The following is a 17,917-nucleotide window of genomic DNA, read 5'->3' as shown; positions in this document are numbered from 1 at the left end:
CAGAAAAACAACATGCCATCACCTAAATTGTCTTATAAGGTGTATAGACAGAGACCCTAAGCTACATCTGTCTGTGACCTAAAATGCTTGGTCCAAGTTAAACAGCTTAAGGGCAATTCTCATCTGTTTTGTTTAATCTCATCTGTTGACATTTATTTTAAATGTAATTAAACATAGGCTGTGAATTAATCAAAATTGATCACTATTTCCAAAAATGACTGAAAAAATACCAAATAAAACAAAAGTAAATGAATGCCATCCTCCTTGCGATGATGCCCTGGGCAACTGCCATAAAGTCACATCAAGAAATGCTGCTGATCATTCCAATGATCCCAAATAGACTCACATTAGGCCACATGAAAGCAACTGAACCCAAAAAAATATTAACCAGTATATAACTGCACTCTCACACAACACGCCTGCAGCAACAGTTAGGACTCCTCCCTCCCTTTTAAAAGCGTTTTTGCTTCTGAGGACATTGTGGTTGTAAAACCACATGCTAGTAGTCTGGCCCCGGTGTGATCAACCAGTTTCTGCGGGAATGTGACGGCGGAACCAGGGCCAAATTAACACTTTGTTGTACCCTGGGCAACAATATTCAAGGGCTCCATCATCACGACCCAAGGATCACCATAATGTGGTCACATACAGAATATTTTACTGTAATATGCAGTAAATATACTCAATACTTGAATGCCTGACAACACGTAACCCGCCCAGAGTAACCTTTGACCCACCTCGTGTGGACTGACCAATGAGAAGAGGGTCTTAACTTGAGGCCCTCTCTTCATTGGTCAGTCTGCATGAGACTGACTCTCAACTGACGTTCAGTCGTAGGCAGCGAAGCGTCTCTGTGCAGTGCAAAAGCCCGGGTGGACAGTTTGTTTAATGTAGGGTGACCATATTTCCATTTCCAAACAAGAGGACAGGGGATCTGCGCCTATGACATCACACTATGGCAATGCCACACAAACCACGCTGGGACCCATTTTTTGTAAGAACTAAATTAATATCAGATTTTGCCAATAAAAGGGCTCCAAAACAATTCATATGTAAATATTTAGCATATTTATTGCAAAATGTCATTTTTCTGCTTTAGTGCTGCAACAAGGTTTTATTAATAATAAATTATTGTACCTTTTGTTTTACTACAGCATCGGTACGCTTCCTGTGCACACAGGGACGAAATTTTGATTTCAGAAGTGGGGGGGACACAGCAGGCTTGTGCGGATTTTGGGTGGGGGGTGTTATGTAAAGACCCCTTGACACGTCACGTGCCCATCTCAATAATTTTTCCATCCTCTATATATATATATATATATATATATATATATATATATATATATATATATATATATATCAAAGTAAAAAAATGTACAACTCTATTATTATTTTTATCTATTATCATTATTGAAGTGCAGTTTTGGCTGTTGACAATGGATAGGCCATTGTATTTATTGTTTTGGGTCTTTTTTTTATTGTTTTTGGTGCAACATTTTCTAACAGGGAGTGAGATTCCTTTTTTATTTAATTTTTGTTTGTTATTTTTATTCATTTAGAAGTTCTGGTTCTGGACATTTCAATGTTAAATGAAGGTTTCTTTGTTGCATTTTAAAGGGTGTACTTGCATTATTATGATATATTAACATTATATTAGTGGTTATTTTGGTCTAGATAATGTTGACAATATCGTTTATCATCAACAATTTGTTGGACAAAATATCGTCCAGCAAAATGTGTTACTTTCCCAGGCCTAGTCAAAAGTATAAAAATTATTTATACATAAACGGTCCCTCCTGAGATCTGGCCGTTTGTTCATTTGCTGTGTTAGAGGACATGCTGAACTAATGTTTTACACATGATCATCACCCTAACATTTGAGTGTATAAAAACATATTAAATATGTTTTTTCCCTTAAAAGTGTTTAAACAGTTGTTGCATTTCAACACACAAAAAATAAATGGAAAAAATAAGATAAATCTAATGAAAAGTGTACATCTTTGACATTAAGCTTAAAAAAATCTGTTGACGATGATACTGTTCATTTTTCAGAGCTTTTTAATGTGAACATATACATTGCAATAGATAAGTTTACAATAAAGTTAAATGATAAAAGTTTTGAAGTTACACTTCTACTACTACTACTAGTAATAATAATTATGATGATAATAGTAATAATAATAAAATAATAATTATAATAATACGAATAAATTGTGTCAGAGGAGTCAGTTATGTGGAGGAGATGAGTTTGTAAAAGTTAGTTTTGAGTATGTTTGTGAAGGAGGAGGTGAGTCTGAGCTTAATGCAGGGGTGTCACATGTTCCAACTTACGTTTTGACTTTGAAAGAAGTCTCTTATATCCACTTTTCGTTTTCTTGACATGCTGCCTCCTGACTGTGCCTAACTACCAAAGACTCACAAATGAACACTTATTCAAATGTTATGTAATGGAAGCTGAGCTGAGCTCTGATATTACACAGCGTCTAGTTGACGATGTGACTCAGTACCGGTGTTCCCTAGCGGCTCCAAACTAGCAAAACAACGTGAGCACGTTCTGACTGTTTACAACTTGAGTGACAGCAGCAACAGCCAATAATACGTTAGCAAGTATCAGCAGAGCCAATAGATTAGCTTTTGGGCGGGTCTAATAGTAAACCGGTTTCCGTTTCGGTCCTAGTGCTCAACCAAATCCATTTAATGGAGCGTAATATTGTTTTTGGATGGAAAAAAGTGCAGGGGACAAAAACTGCCTTTTGAAAAAGTGGGGGGGACATGTCCCACCCGTCCCCCCCCCCAAATTACGTCCCAGTGTGCACAGATTATTAAGGATGCTTGTTTCAGCTGTGAGATTAGACGATAGGATCAATGATGAAATAAGTTGTCACACACTCCATGGAAACTTTCAGAGAATCCACAAATAGTGGCTTTCAAATGGTTTTGTTACTTTTAGCAAGTTAAGAAAAGAAGCAGATGAGACAGCGTGTCTGATGAGTTAGTTTTTCATCTGATAATATTAGAACATGTCAGTAATGTCTGAGGGGCTTTTATAAACACTGTATAACTAACACTACTGGAGAGGGTATGAATTACACAGAGGCTTCTGGGGAGCCCAGTTTTTGGGTGGTGTGTGTGTGTGTGGGGGGGGGTGGGGGGGGGGGGTGTCATTTTGCCTTGGCCCCCAAAATGTCTTGAAACGGCCCTGGGTGTGTGACTGAGTTTTGAAGGTGATCTGAATTGTATCAGATGTATAAATATTACATGTGTATAACTTATTGTTTTATACAGGTAAAAACGTGTAGTGGAGATAAATATACCTACATTTTACTTTTCAACACTTTGTTTTGTTTTCTTGTTTTTATTGAACTATTTCCTGTCCTGTCTGTCTCTCATCTTCCTGCATCTCCTCTAAACTCTCCAGAAAATCTGCTGCCTGGATTCTTACTTTTTCACCTCATCAGTTCTGAGCAGATCAAAGGGATCTCCTGACCGAAAAGCAGAGAGCGTGTTTCGATGCTGCGTCAGTGAGGTGAAATCACTGCAGCACAGGTGATGAGCTCCGCAGTAGCAGAGCGCTTCAGGCACAGATGAGACAGAAAGTAGAGAACATGTGCGGACATGAACGATCGTGTGCTAATTATAGTTTTTTGGTTGCACCACTTTGAGAATGGACCGTGTGCTGGAAGCAGCAGCCTGGATTGCTGCGCAACAACGCAGCACTGTGCCGCTCTCTGTGCTCTCCGCTCAAAAGAGTCCATAAATGATGTAATGTAGGTAGAAAACTTTTTTCCGGCTCCCCTGGATGTGTAGGATATCCAGCTCCCCCATAATTAGATCCCTGCTCCTGGATGAAAAGCCGGACATTTTCATCAATACAAGAACCCCCGTTGGACACTCTACTTTGCTGGAGTTGCTCCGGGTGAGAGGCGGAGGGCTGGGGTTGGCTTTTTGTTAGCCCCGAGACTCTCTGCCTGTGTGTTGGGGTTTACCCCGGGGGACAAAAGGGTAGCTTCCTTGCGCCTTCGGGTCGGGGAACGGGTCCTGACTGTTGTTTGTGCTTATGGGCCAAATATCAGTTCAGAGTACCCACCCTTTTTGGAGTCCCTGGGACGAGTGCTAGATAGTGCTCCATCAGGGGACTCCATTGTCCTGCTGGGGGACTTCAATGCTCACGTGGGCAATGACAGCTTGACCTGGAGGGGTGTGATTGGGAGGAACGGCCCACCTGATCAGAACTCGAGCGGTGTTTTGTTATTGGACATCTGTGCAAGCCGCAGTTTGGCCATAACGAACACCATGTTCGAACATAAGGATGCCCACCGGTACACTTGGTACCAGGGCAGCCTAGGTCACAGGTCGATGATAGATTTTGTAGTCGTATCATCTGACCTGCGGCCGTATGTTTTGGACACCCGAGTGAAGAGAGGGGCGGAGCTGTCAACTGATCACCACCTGGTGGTGAGTTGGATCAGATGGCAAGGGAACATGCCGCGTAGACCTGGCAGACCCAAACGCATAGTGAGGGTCTGCTGGGAACGCCTGGCAGAAGAACATGTCAAGACGGTCTTCAACTCCCACCTCCGGCAGAGCTTTGACCACGTCCCGAGAGCAGTGGGGGACATTGAGTCCGAGTGGGCCTTGTTCCACTCTGCGATTGTCGAGGCGGCTGTTGCTAGCTGTGGTCGTAAGGTGGCCGGTGCCAGTCGTGGTGGCAACCCCCGTACCCGCTGGTGGACACCAGAGGTTCGGGGAGCCGTCAGGCTGAAGAAGGAGGCCTACAGGGCGTGGCTGGTCTGTGGGTCTCCGGAGGCAGCAGACAGGTACCGGATAGCCAAGCGGGGTGCAGCAGTGGCAGTTGCCGAGGCAAAATCTCGGGCGTGGGAGGAGTTTGGTGAGGCCATGGAGAAAGACTATCGATCGGCTCCAAAGAGGTTCTGGCAAACTGTCCGGCGCCTCAGGAGAGGAAGGCAGCAACTTGCTCACACTGTTTACAGTGGGGATGGGGAGCTGCTGACGTCAACTGAGGCTATAGTCGGACGGTGGAAGGAATACTTTGAGGAGCTCCTCAATCCCACCAATGCGCATTCCGAGGAGGAACCAGAGCTGGGAGGCCTGGGGATGGACTGTCCGATCTTGGGGGCAGAAGTTGCTGAGGTAGTCAAACAACTACACAGCGGCGGAGCCCCGGGGGCGGATGAGGTTCGTCCTGGGTATCTCAAGGCTATGGATGTTGTAGGGCTGTCATGGTTGACACGTCTCTACAACATTGCGTGGTCATCGGGGGCAGTTCCTAGGGAGTGGCAGACCGGGGTGGTGGTCCCCATCTTTAAGAAGGGTGACCTGAGGGTGTGTTCCAACTATAGGGGGATCACACTCCTCAGCCTCCCTGGAAAGGTCTACTCCAAGGTACTGGAGAGGAGGGTCCGATCGATAGTTGAATCTCAGATAGAGGAGGAGCAATGTGGTTTTCGTCCTGGCCGTGGAACTGTGGACCAGCTCTATACCCTTGCAAGGGTGATGGAGGGGGCATGGGAGTTTGCCCAACCAATCCACATGTGCTTTGTGGATTTGGAGAAGGCTTATGACCGTGTCCCCAGGGGCACCCTGTGGGGGACGCTCCAGGAGTATGGGGTGGGTGGCTTTCTGTTAAGGGCCATTCAGTCCCTTTACCAGAGGAGCGTGAGTTTGGTCCGCATAGCCGGTAGTAAGTCGGACCTGTTCCCAGTGAGGGTTGGACTCCGCCAGGGCTGCCCTTTGTCACCGGTTCTGTTCATCACTTTTATGGACAGAATTTCTAGACGCAGCCGTGGTGTGGAGTGTGTCGAGTTTGGTGGCAGGAGAATCTCGTCTCTGCTTTTTGCGGATGATGTGGTTCTCCTAGCTTCATCCAGCTCTGACCTTCAGCTCTTGCTGGGTAGGTTCGCGGCCGAATGTGAAGCGGCTGGGATGAGGATCAGCACCTCCAAATCTGAGACCATGGTTCTCGACCGGAAAAGGGTGGCTTGCCACCTCCGGGTCGGGGGAGAGGTCCTACCTCAAGTGGAGGAGTTTAAGTATCTCGGGGTCTTGTTCACGAGTGAGGGTAGGAGGGATCGGGAGATCGACAGGCGGATTGGTTCGGCGTCTGCAGTGATGCGGACGCTGAGCCGATCTGTCGTGGGGAAGAGGGAGCTGAGCCAGAAAGCCAGGCTCTCGATTTACCGGTCGATCTACGTCCCAATCCTCACCTATGGTCATGAGCTTTGGGTAATGACTGAAAGAACGAGATCGCGGATACAAGCGGCCGAAATGAGTTTCCTCCGTAGGGTGGCCGGGCTCAGCCTTAGAGATAGGGTGAGGAGCTCGGACATTCGGGAGGGACTCGGAGTAGAACCGCTGCTCCTCCGGATCGAAAGGAGCCAGTTGAGGTGGTTTGGGCATCTGGTCAGGATGCCTCCTGGACGCCTCCCCGGGGAGGTGTTTCGGGCATGTCCTGCCGGCAGAAGGCCCCCGGGTCGACCCAGGACACGTTGGAGAGGTTACATCTCCAATCTGGTCCGGGAACGCCTTGGGGTCCTGCCGGAGGAGCTGGTGGACAAGGCCGGGGAGAGGACGGCCTGGAGCTCCCTAATTGGGATGCTGCCCCCGCGACCCGGACCCGGATAAGCGGAGGAAGACGACGACGACGACGACAAGAACCCCCAGTCCGGACGCCCCGGACAGAGAGTGAAAAGTGGACATGTCCGGGGAAAACAGGACGTATGGTCACCATAGTCCTCATAAAGCGGGAGATTACATATACAGTATTTTGCTCGTGCCCTTGCTGCCCTGGGCCCTTTAGAGTTCGTGGGCCCTGGGAAATAGCCCAGTTGTCCATATGGTTAATCCAGCCTTGGCGGGAACGTGCACAGTGTTGGATAAGTCGCCTCTTTTGTGTCTCCTCTGTCTGTGCTGACGGGGCTGAATGCGCTGTGCGTCTCACGGCAGCGATGCACCTTTGGCGTGAAATGCGGACCTTCATGGAGCGCGTGTCCGACGTATCGGGAGTGGCTGCGCTGTGCATGGACTGTGGATGGCTGATGTTGGAGGGACAGATATTTTTTTTTAGAACTCGGAGATTTCGACAAATTAATGACCCGATAAATTACCACTGCGCACTGCCTAGAAAAAAGTATTTAAAAAAGGTATGCCGAGAGGTCACAGAGTTTGAAGTGCATGTTGCTGCAAACCAAACCCACATAAAGCACAGCTTTCAGTTCATATATTTAGACTTTCAGTCCATATATTCAAACTTTGGTCTGTCTGTATGTATGTATGTATGTATGTATATATATATATATATATATATATATATATATATATATATATATATATATATATATATATATATATATAAGGAATAAAGGAATCTGATCTGATCGCTGAAATTAAATCTCAATAAATGTAAATAATCTCACAACATAAATCAAGCAATGATCTGATGGTGACTGAGTTCAACAGGAAGTCTGGATGACATTTTTTTTCAGAGAAACAGTTACAGACCTGGCTCACTCTCAGGTTTGAATCCTCTGGAGAAGTTTCAGGTCCACACATTTGTCTCAGTCACTCGATGTTTAATTTCCAACTCTCTGCATGATTCCTGTTGTGTGAAACATTCAGTGAGCTGTGAATGTTGCCTCCAGGTGTTCAGTCGTCCTACAACGCCTGGCTGGGGCTGAGTCTGGCGCTGCTGTCGGCCTTCCTGATTGGTGGCAGTGTCATTCTGAAGAAGAAGGCTCTCCTTCGATTGGCCAGCAATGGACACACCAGAGCAGGTGGGAGCGATAGGTGTTGTAGGTAAAGAAGTTCAAATGTCCGACAGCTTCAAGTTGGAACATAAATCAAAGTAAAAGTTGGTTAAACTGGTCAGATCTTAAAACGGTACCAGATCTGCTCGCAGCGTATGTCTACCGATGACATCACAATACAGCAACACCACTCGGACAAACCTCATCACATAACCAGCGAAGCACTAACATTTGTACCAGACTGCCAACATCACTGCTCCCAGAACATTTCATGTATATTTGTTTTGGCATGTTTGTATTTATACGGTTTCTGCTGTTTCCTACGTCATTTGTTCTTGTGTTGATGCTAGTTGTTAATTAAAGTTAATTTAAAGAGCAAGTCAGCCCCTACCCGAGTCTTAAGCCTAGGGCACTCCGGAGACGGACGCGCTGCAGATCTGGTACCCGGACACTTTGGCTGCACCTGCTAGAGCCTAAATGTTGTTGTTGAAGGATTTTAACCCAGAGGAGGTGGGAGTCTTCGGATCACCGTGCTTCTGTCAGGGTGTAATTTAGGAGATGTGTAACAAGGTTCTGTTTTTGTGTTTTACAGGAGATGGGGGCCATGGATACCTGAAGGATGGTCTTTGGTGGGGTGGCCTGCTCACCAGTAAGCCCAGTTTAGAGATAAAAGCTCCAGAATTATCCTGCTTTATTCAGAACAAGCCAGCTACGTTATTTAAGTTTAATGTAGTAGAAAATCTGGGTGAAAATATGTCTTTGATATGTAACACACTGACCAGAACAGAACCACAATCCTTGCTGCCATCATCGGCTCCTCTCTAAGCCCGAATCACACTGCGGTTTTCGGCCGTTGAACAGGATTGTTCATGTCACACTTGTGAGAACTCCAGGAAGGTGGCTCACTGTACGGCGCCAGATTTCAGTAAGTCAGACTGCACGACTTCTCGCTCCAGCAGGGCACGCTGCATCAGGAGCGCACCTCCCAAAGCATTCGTCACCAAAAAAAGCTGTTCCTCATCCAGAGAATATTTTTACTCAGTCAGTAATGATGTCTGTGGAGAATCGGCTTAATCACATAACTGCTGTTAGAGCCTATAAAGACACCTGTGACTAGGGATGGGGACCGAGTTCGGTACTTTTTAAGACACCGACCGAATTCCATAGAACCGACTGAGTACCGATTCACGTCATATAAAATTGTGCCTTGTAGTACGCCGCTGCAAGAGCGTAACATCGTCAGTCACTGTGGGCGAGCTGTAAACAAAGCAGAGAGGAAATGTGTTTGGGTCCGCTTCACTAAGTGGGATGGGTAACTGGGTGATGATGAAACCAGCAACAACAATCTAACTGAGACATCATCATCGTAATCTGCTCCGGTAGGTAAATCAAATGTCTAAGATAACGTTAGCTTGATAGTTTAGTTTTTGTTTACATAGCTAATGCTCGCTTTCTCCTCAGAAAATCCAACTTCCGAGTAGAAACAACAAACAGTTTGAAAAAGAACGGCAAAAGGAATAGAGAAACACAACAAATGTAGTTCACAGCAGAGATGTTTGCTTCAGTGTAATTAGCAGTTTATAAAACTACAAGGACCCACCATCTTGTTTATAAAACTACAAGGACCACCATCACACAGTTTATAAAACTACAAGGATCCAGCATCTTACAGTTTATAAAACTACAAGGACCAACCATCACAGAGGGTGTGTCCGAATCCACGGGAAGGATGCTTGTAAGAGTGCATTTTGAGGTCGATGACGTCAGTGCAGCGACGAGTACTGTCCGAATTCCAAGAATACTCATTCTTGCAGTCTCAAATGCGTCCTCGCTCCGCCCATATTTTGAGGACGGGTCTGTTGTATCCTCACAGAACAAGGCTATCCCAGCATGCTTTGCACGCCAGCTGTGGATTTTAAACAGGAAGAGAAAATGGGGAGAGCAACGAAGTTTTAAACGTAAGTTTGTTAAAAACTAGCTGTAGAAACCTAAAAAGCTTAAAGCAGTTCAGTTTATAGACATTTTTCGTTTGTATATTTGTTTTTAAAATTACATTTTAGGCAGAAATCAGCCAGAACGAGTTTGTTTCGTGGGTCCCAGTTATTCCTGTGTGTGTGTGTGTGTGTGTGTGTGTGTGTGTGTGTGTGTGTGTGTGTGTGTGTGTGTGTGTGTGTGTGTGTGTGTGTCGAATTAAACTTGTCATTTGTTTTAAAGACAACAGAGTGAAGAAGCGTTTTTATTAAGCTTAGAGGTGAAGAGTGAAGCCATTTACACACAACCACAGAAGTTCTTCTGTGTTCTGCTGTGAAAAGTAGTTTTACATTCGGGGATTTACACAGCTGACACGTTATAATGAAGTAAAAATTGTTTGTGTGAAGAATATAATTTTTATCTTATGTGGATAAATGTAAAAATGTGTTTATTGCCTTTTTGTCACCTGTGGTCTCTAAATTTTCTCTGTAGGACTGCAGGTGTCCAGGGTCAGGAGAGGCTTTACCTGGTGGTCCTCCTGGGAGAGAGGCCTTCTACTGTCATCATGTTAATGTTATTTAGCTGTTTGATATTTGAACACATTTATTAAAACAAATTCTAACTGATAACTCTTTCTGGTCATTGGTTTTATCACCAGTTTTATTATTACAGATGTTTTTTGAACATGTTACATGAACAGAAAATGAAAAGATGGTAAGGAGACAAGATTATTTATAATACGTTACACTTATTTACAGATCAAAACCAGCATGGACCAGTTATGTGCGGTTAAAGCAGGATCAACCTGAGTGACTCTTCCTGGATCATTTATTTAAACTGAGTGAGCAGGAAGTCTTTAACAGTGCAGCTGAATCTGCTGCAGGAGGATCCAGACGTGGATGGAGGGCTGGAGCAGACCCGTGGCTGGACGTTTCTGGTCAGAGGAACATCATACAGGACGGTCTGCAGAGAGAGCTGAAAACGGTTGTGAACAAACGCTGCTGATGGACGTGAAGCTGCTGTAGCTCCTTAATGTTCCTGCTTGATTTTCGCTAGCTTTAGCATTTTTCCTTTGCGTGTAGCTGCCGCCACGGCTGTGATGGGACCTACGGGCCACCGTAGAGGTGAAGGCTAGTCTGTCCGAATTCAGAGCCGCTGGGTTCTGGTCTTAGCGGTCTAGCAAGGACCCGGCCTTGCTAGACCGGCGAAGACTCGTACTCATAAGCATCCTACCCGTGGATTCGGACACACCCACATTTTATAAAACTACAAGGATCCACCATTTTACAGTTGGTCCAGAGGAGAAAGGAGAGAAGGAGTACATGGAGCTGATTTAGTTTGTGAAACACCACAATATTAAAGTACAAATTGTTGTATGGTGTCTAAGTTTGTTTAGTTTCATGGTCTCCTCATCAGAGTTATTCCAGAGGGATTAGAAGAGGATTAGGAGTCCATGGAGCTTGGTTTGTTTTGCCTAATTTAGAAACAGTTGTTAAAGTTTTTCATGTTGAAGAATTTTGTAAAAGTATCAAAAATTTTTACCGTTAAGTACCTGTATCGATTCATAGGTACCGGGAATTGGTACCGTATCGATTCAGATGTCAAAGGTACCCATCCCTACCTGTGACCAACTAGAATCTGATATTATAACGTGGCTGGTGTGGTGTTATTAGAGGATTTGGCAGAGCGTGAACTCCAGAGGGGGTGTGTCTCAGTGAGCCCACTGAAAAGCAGCCTGGCAAGTCATCCTATATATGTGAGTATATAGTAAGGCCACGATCGATTAGCCTGGCCTGCCAGACTCGCCCTCTGTCACCACAGTAGTCTGGTAGCTCACAGGCAGAGAGGTATGAGGGGCGGGACTAGCCAGCTCAAAAATCACCAATCAGAAATGTGACTGTACCGCTGTCAGAGCTGTCATTTTTTAGCTGTAGTCAAAAATGGCATCTGACGATGGCGCAGATTTAAGTCACAGACTTTTACGTGCTTCTTTTGCTCCGCCCACATGTTTGGAGAGTTCCGTGTTCCTCAGAAGTGAGTGTGAAAGAAAACCCCACTATTAAACACTCACTTATAGTTTATAAGCAAAAGCTTCTTTAGAGGTGACTCGCTCTTTTAAACAAGAATCTGACCTGAGATCAGTCTGAGCTTCTTCCTTACCAGCATATTTAATAATTGTACTCCCATCATACTTTGACACATATTTGTTTATAGAATAGACAATGAAGAGCTCTCTGGTTGTGATCCGGTCGACAAACACCTCTCTGTTGTGTCCTGTTAATCAGGAACTCTAAAGTCCACCCAAGTAAGTTGTTGCTCAAATCAAACGGTTCTGCAAGCCTTTCTGTCAGCATATGGGCCTGAATGGTATTGAAAATCGATGCAAAATCCACATAAATAAGTTGGACATGTGACCTTTAAGTCTAGGCATTTGAAAGGCACATCCAACAATGTGCCTGTTGCATCCTCTATTCCCCTGTTGGGCCGACAAGCGAACTGAAGAGGATCCAGTATAAATAATCTGCTGGATCTCAGCTCTTTCTCCTGTCTGCAGTGGGAGCCGGGGAAGTGTGTAACTTTGCTGCCTACATGTTTGCTTCGGCCACCCTGGTGACTCCGCTGGGTGCTTTGAGCGTCCTCATCAGGTAAGTACCTCAAGTCAGAGGTCACACAAACCGAACCGGCTGACGGGAACCGTAACGTCAGAAATCTGATCAGACATGTTTTGTGTCTTAGTGCAGTTCTTTCCTCCTACCTGTTGGGGGAGGTGTTGAACATGGTGGGGAAGCTTGGCTGTTTCCTGTGCATACTGGGAAGCATTCTGTTGGTGATTCACGCACCACAGGAACAGGAAGTCACATCACTACAGGAGATGACTGGCAAGCTGCTGGAGCCTGGTGAGAGGGCATGCTGGGAGAAGGTGCTGAAGCTTTGTTTGTTTGTCCCTTGACCTCTCTCTCTCTCTGTTTTCATGTGTTGTTTGGAAGAAAAAGTTTAAAGGGATAAAACAAAAAACTATTTGACCTGTGTCTACGAAGCGAGCTCATCTCAAAAGTCAGGCTCATGCTTAAAATCCCGTTTCAGTTTCTCCAAATTTGGTTCAATGAATGAGGCTCACCTGAAGCCCCGCCCATTCACTATGGTGACCCCTGCTCCAAGGCATGCTTAGGCTAGGTGAATATGAGAGGACAAGATATGTGATGTCACACATTACGGTCCTTCTTCTGTGATGGATGTTGGCGGTTTTCAGGGACTTCAGGGTCACGTGACTGACACGGACTCCTGGCGTTGCCATGGAAACATGTAATTGCTGAGCGTTGTAACAAATCTATTGAGCTTTAAACAAGCAGCTGATGATCCCTGATTTAGTTCTGATATCTTGTTGTCCTCGTAGGCGTGAAGTCATGATTCTTGCTCTGTCTGTTAGAAGAACAAGGCTCTTTCCTTTCCTCCCATTCTCGTTTATCTAGCATCGATTGGTCTGCCTGTGAGCCTCGCCTTTGGAACTGACAAATTCTGGAGTGAACTGGTACACTAATTCATTCAAGGCCTTTTCTAAAGAGTCGATTTTCTGAGCTCACTTAGTGGAACAGCCCTCTGTCCTGCATGTTTTCATTGTTTCTCTGCTCCAACACACCTGATTTCGCTCAGCCTTTAAGAGGCAAGGCTTCAGCAGAGCTTTGTGAGCTGCTGAACAGGTGATTCAACCATTAGATCAGGTGTGTTGGAGCAGAGAACGAAAACCTGCAGGGTAGGAACCCTCCAGGAGCAGGACTCCCCACCCATCGTGTGTGTGTGTGTGTGTGTGTGTGTGTGTGTGTGTGTGTGTGTGTGTGTGTGTGTGTGTGTGTGTGTGTGTGTGTGTGTGTGTGTGTGTGTGTGTGTGTGGTTTAGGGTTCCTGGTCTACGCTGTGGCAGTGTTGCTTCTGTGTGTGGTGCTCGTTTTGTATTTCTGTCCTCGCTCTGGTCGCACCAACATCCTGATCTACATCAGCATCTGCTCTCTGCTGGGAGCCTTCACCGTCTCGTCAGTGAAGGGCCTCGCCATCGCCATCAACACAAGTGAGCTGCCACCATCAGTCACGGGCTTCACACTTCCTCCATCAATAAAGACCCGTTTAGTGTCCGAAGAGTTGGATTGTGGGTGATGTAAGAATCTCTGTTTCCTCAGTGGTTTATGATGTTTCCGTTCTGGCTCATCCTCTCTCCTGGATCCTGCTCCTCACCCTCATCGTCTCCATAGTAACACAGGTAGGCTTAAGTTCTCACCTAGTCTGATGGGGTTCCTGTCATTTACACATGATAATAATAATAATGATATTAATAATAATAATAATAAAATGTCCTCAAGGGCCATAAAACAAAATACAGCCCTTAAATAAAACTTAAAAATGTTTTTCACAACTGTAACTCATTTACAATGCATCAAGTGGCTGGTTTCAGTTTTAGGCTCCGCCTCCTCCATGTAAATGGATGAAACACATTGGAACTGCTGTTGGACAGAAATGAGAGCAGAAAGTAATAGATTCAATTTTGTATCTGTCTACCTCCCTGTCTGCCTGCCTCCTTCCCTCCCTGTCTGTCTGTCTGTCTGTCTTCCTCCCTCCCTGTCTGTCTGCCTCCTTCCCTCCCTGTCTGTCTGTCTGTCTGTCTTCCTCCCTGCCTGTCTGTCTGCCTGCCTGCAGGTGAACTACCTGAACAAGTCTCTGGACACCTTCAACACCCTGCTGGTGTACCCCATCTACTACGTCCTCTTCACCTCAGTGGTTCTGTCCACCTCCATCATCCTCTTTCAGGAGTGGAGAGGCATGTCGGCCGTGGACATCATCACCACGCTGAGCGCCTTCCTGGTCATTGTGGTGGGCGTGGCCATGCTGCACCTGTTCAAGGACCTGCAGGTGCGCGTTCCCTCCGCCGTAATGTCACTTAGCAGATAAACAAAACTTACTCTAATAAAGATTACATTTTATGCAGCCTCACTGAGAATCCACCGTTTGATGTTTGCAATCCAGATTACGTTGAGTCAGGTGACCAATCAGCTGTCTCAGCCAGTGGAGAGGGAGGGGCTTACAGACAAGGTCACAGCCAGTGGAGGAGGAAGAGGGAGGAATATGAAGGAGGATAAATATGGACTGATGAACAACGAAGTGATACAGAGCCTTCCTCCGATGAGGGAGGAGGGGCCCAGAGTCTTCATCATCAGCTGAGGAGGAGGAGGAGGACTGTTACTTTAATCTTCAGCACTTTGTCAAACGTTCAGATCTGTATCAGTTATTTTCCAAATGGTAGTGATGGGATTTATGGCTCTTTCATGGGAGCCGTTCATTAGTCGGTCGTTTATCTCAAAGAGCCGTTCAAAAGACTGGCTCCTTTGAACGAAGTGAAGCCAAGAGAACGGGGCGGGGTGGGAGGAGGGGTATTAAGCGCAACGTGTTTCTGTGGTGTCCGTTAGGGTTCCTCCTACGTATGTCACAGCGGTGGGTGGGGTTTGAGCGGGTGCTCTTAACCAACTTCCGGGGCGGCTTGTTCCCGGAAGACGAGATGAATGGCTCTCTACGGGGACTCGGCTCTCATCGTTTACTTTGAAAACCCGTTCAAAATATTCAATTCGTTCGTGAACGTCACATCACTACCAAATGGAACAAAAACTTGATTTTATTTGATAAAACATCAAATTTTTCTTTATTTCAAGATCACATTTAAATTAAAAAAACAGTAAAACTGATTTAACCCTTTAAGCGCCAAAGTCGTAGCCTAGTGAACTAGACCAAATTCTTGCATTGCAAAGTTTGGTCTAGGAACGCTCCACTGGAACCTCTGCAGCCCCAACAGCATTCTGGCTGGCCAATCACAGCTCTCTAGAGGTATTTCAAACACATAAAGAGCTGTGATTGGTCCATAATGGTGGGCCAATCATCAGGGGCGGATTTAGCAATTTGGGGGCCCAAGGCGAACACAGACATGGGGCCCCTTACACTAAATTTTCGACAGTCTTACCTTTAACTGGATTTGCGAAACTTTCCCCTCTTCTGACATGAGTTATTTTCCCTTTTTATTAGTCCTCCTCTTTTTTCCTGTATTTCCTTCCCTTTGAGCGCCTTCAATATTTGCTCTGCTTTCTTCTTCCTGTCAGCGCTCCTGTGCTTTAGCCTTAGTTATTTTTTTTTTCTATTTTCCATTTTGGTCTATGTTTTCCTACCTTTAAACATTTTCCATTGTCTTTTCTTTCTGCTTCCTTTTGATGTTTACATCGAGAAACGACTTCAGAAGTGAAAATAAAAGCTTTTATGAAGCACACAGCTTCTTTCTCTTATTGGAGCCACTAGGATAACTCCATTTCATGCTTAATGTTTTGACTATCGCTTGGAGTTTGTTACGAACGCTCCCGCCTCTCTTCTTATTCTTATTTGTGGTCTTATTGGCAAACAACAATTTGGTGCATTACCGCCACCAACTGGATTGGAGTGGAATGACTACCAATCACTTCCAGTTTGTGCATCGCCGTCTTACTAACCCTCTTATGACCATAATTAAAACAGGGCCGCCTGGTATGTTTAGCCGCCTGGCTAAAGACCAATCTTACGGCTGTAAAATTGTAATAAAAAGTGCAAAGTGTGTGTAACTCTTCTCCTTTTTTCAGAACAACCTCAGCTTTCAGTGTATGGTTTGTATTTCCAAACCAGTATAACATTTCACGAAAAGAAACGTGAAGCCACTTCTCCTCCAGCTTCACTGGCTGCCAGTCAACTTCAGGGTTCATTTCATAATCCTGGTTCTGGTCTATAGGGCCTTACATGGACAAGCACCATCTTACATTGGTGATCTTCTCAGTCCCTACACCCCCAGCAGGTCCCTGAGGTCCAGTGACCAAAGCCTACTGGTTGTGCAGCACCAGGCTAAAGACCAAAGGTGACAGATCATCTGCTGCTGTGGCCCCCAGACTCTGGAACTCTCTCCCCCTGAGCCTGAGATCAGTGGACTCAGTGGACTCCTTTAAAAAGCAGCTCAAGACTCACTTGTTCAAGCTGGCTTTTGAATGACCTTCTTCACCACTCTCTCTTTATTCTGCTCTCCCCACCTATAGAGCTCCGGGAGTTGACGTCACTTCTCCCGGCATGCAACAGTTCAAATCGAAACGGCGCCATATTGGCATGCAGAAGCCGGCAGCTGGACTATTTGTTATTGTCAGAAAACTCAATCAAACGGGAAATATGGTAGATTCCTGTTGTGCCCCAGGATGCAGAACAGACGCGGACGACATAAGGAATGAGCCATCTACAGGATTCCCCAAGATCCGGAGCGCCGCAAACGTTGGATGATTGTAATAAAACGCGCTAGTGACCGGGCTAAAATGAAGCTGTGGGATCCCGAGAGTAAAGGTTTTCGCCTATGCAGCGACCACTTCATATCAGGTACTTAAACCAACGTTTCCTCAACTGTGTGTGGTATTTATTTTAAATGTTTTTATTATGATTCTTAGTGGGCTTCCTAAACTTATTTTGGCGTGACTTTTTCTGTCTTATTACTCATAGCGGCAAGTAAACATCACGTAAAACGTTGCCGTGAGTTCTGCGTGCTGCCGTTTACGTGTTTTATGATCACAGCAATTAACGGCTAAGATGTATTTAATTTTTAAGCTATGGTTGATCAATTGTCAGATCACACATAAAAAGCACTTTGGATTGCTATTATCGGTCTCACCGAGACTGCTTACGTGTAAATCTGTTATTTGTCCGTCCATCCATCCATTTTCATCCGCGTATCCGGAGTCGGGTTGCGGGGGCAGTAGCGTGACTTCCCTCTCCCCAGCCGCCGGAGCCAGCTCCTCCGGGTAAATCCCAAGGGGTTCCCCGGTCAGATCCGGTGTTGTGCCGGTAAGAAGTCCGCTCCGACAGCTTCTGGCGTTTTTAAAAAGTATCCCAGGGGCACGGTAAGGGTCGGAGATGTTTAGTCTATTTAATTTCTGACTATATAAAACGATTTCTTCTGTTTTAAAGTGTGAAGTAAACTCCGACGAAGTAAAATCCAAGCGGATCCTGTTCATGTGCATGGTTACATCCGTGTTTGTTTACCTTTTTTGCATGCCAAAATGGCGTCCACTAACTGAGAGTCACGTGGGGTCCGGAGCTCTATTCCACCTTCCTCAGGATCCACTGATTTCCCTCTTTCCTATTCACTCTCTC

At 45.5% G+C, this 17,917-nt stretch overlaps 1 protein-coding gene across 1 annotated transcript in view; it reads left to right on the top strand.

Moving 5' to 3' along the window:
- nipal4 (NIPA like domain containing 4) overlaps nucleotides 1-15,140 on the top strand; it is a 66,951-nt gene extending 51,811 nt beyond the window's left edge. The window contains exons 3-10 of the mRNA XM_054737187.2: nucleotides 7,659-7,790; nucleotides 8,356-8,412; nucleotides 12,289-12,379; nucleotides 12,471-12,631; nucleotides 13,629-13,796; nucleotides 13,906-13,985; nucleotides 14,420-14,632; nucleotides 14,747-15,140. Of these exons, the coding sequence (XP_054593162.2) occupies nucleotides 7,659-7,790; nucleotides 8,356-8,412; nucleotides 12,289-12,379; nucleotides 12,471-12,631; nucleotides 13,629-13,796; nucleotides 13,906-13,985; nucleotides 14,420-14,632; nucleotides 14,747-14,941 (1,097 nt within the window). The 3' untranslated portion in view covers nucleotides 14,942-15,140. The remainder of the gene's footprint in view (nucleotides 1-7,658; nucleotides 7,791-8,355; nucleotides 8,413-12,288; nucleotides 12,380-12,470; nucleotides 12,632-13,628; nucleotides 13,797-13,905; nucleotides 13,986-14,419; nucleotides 14,633-14,746) is intronic.
- Nucleotides 15,141-17,917: the final 2,777 nt, after the last annotated feature.

The sequence above is a fragment of the Nothobranchius furzeri genome, chromosome 10 (assembly GCF_043380555.1).
Source record: "Nothobranchius furzeri strain GRZ-AD chromosome 10, NfurGRZ-RIMD1, whole genome shotgun sequence".
NCBI classification, from domain to species: domain Eukaryota; kingdom Metazoa; phylum Chordata; class Actinopteri; order Cyprinodontiformes; family Nothobranchiidae; genus Nothobranchius; species Nothobranchius furzeri.
This window is presented reverse-complemented; position numbering and strand designations above follow the sequence as displayed.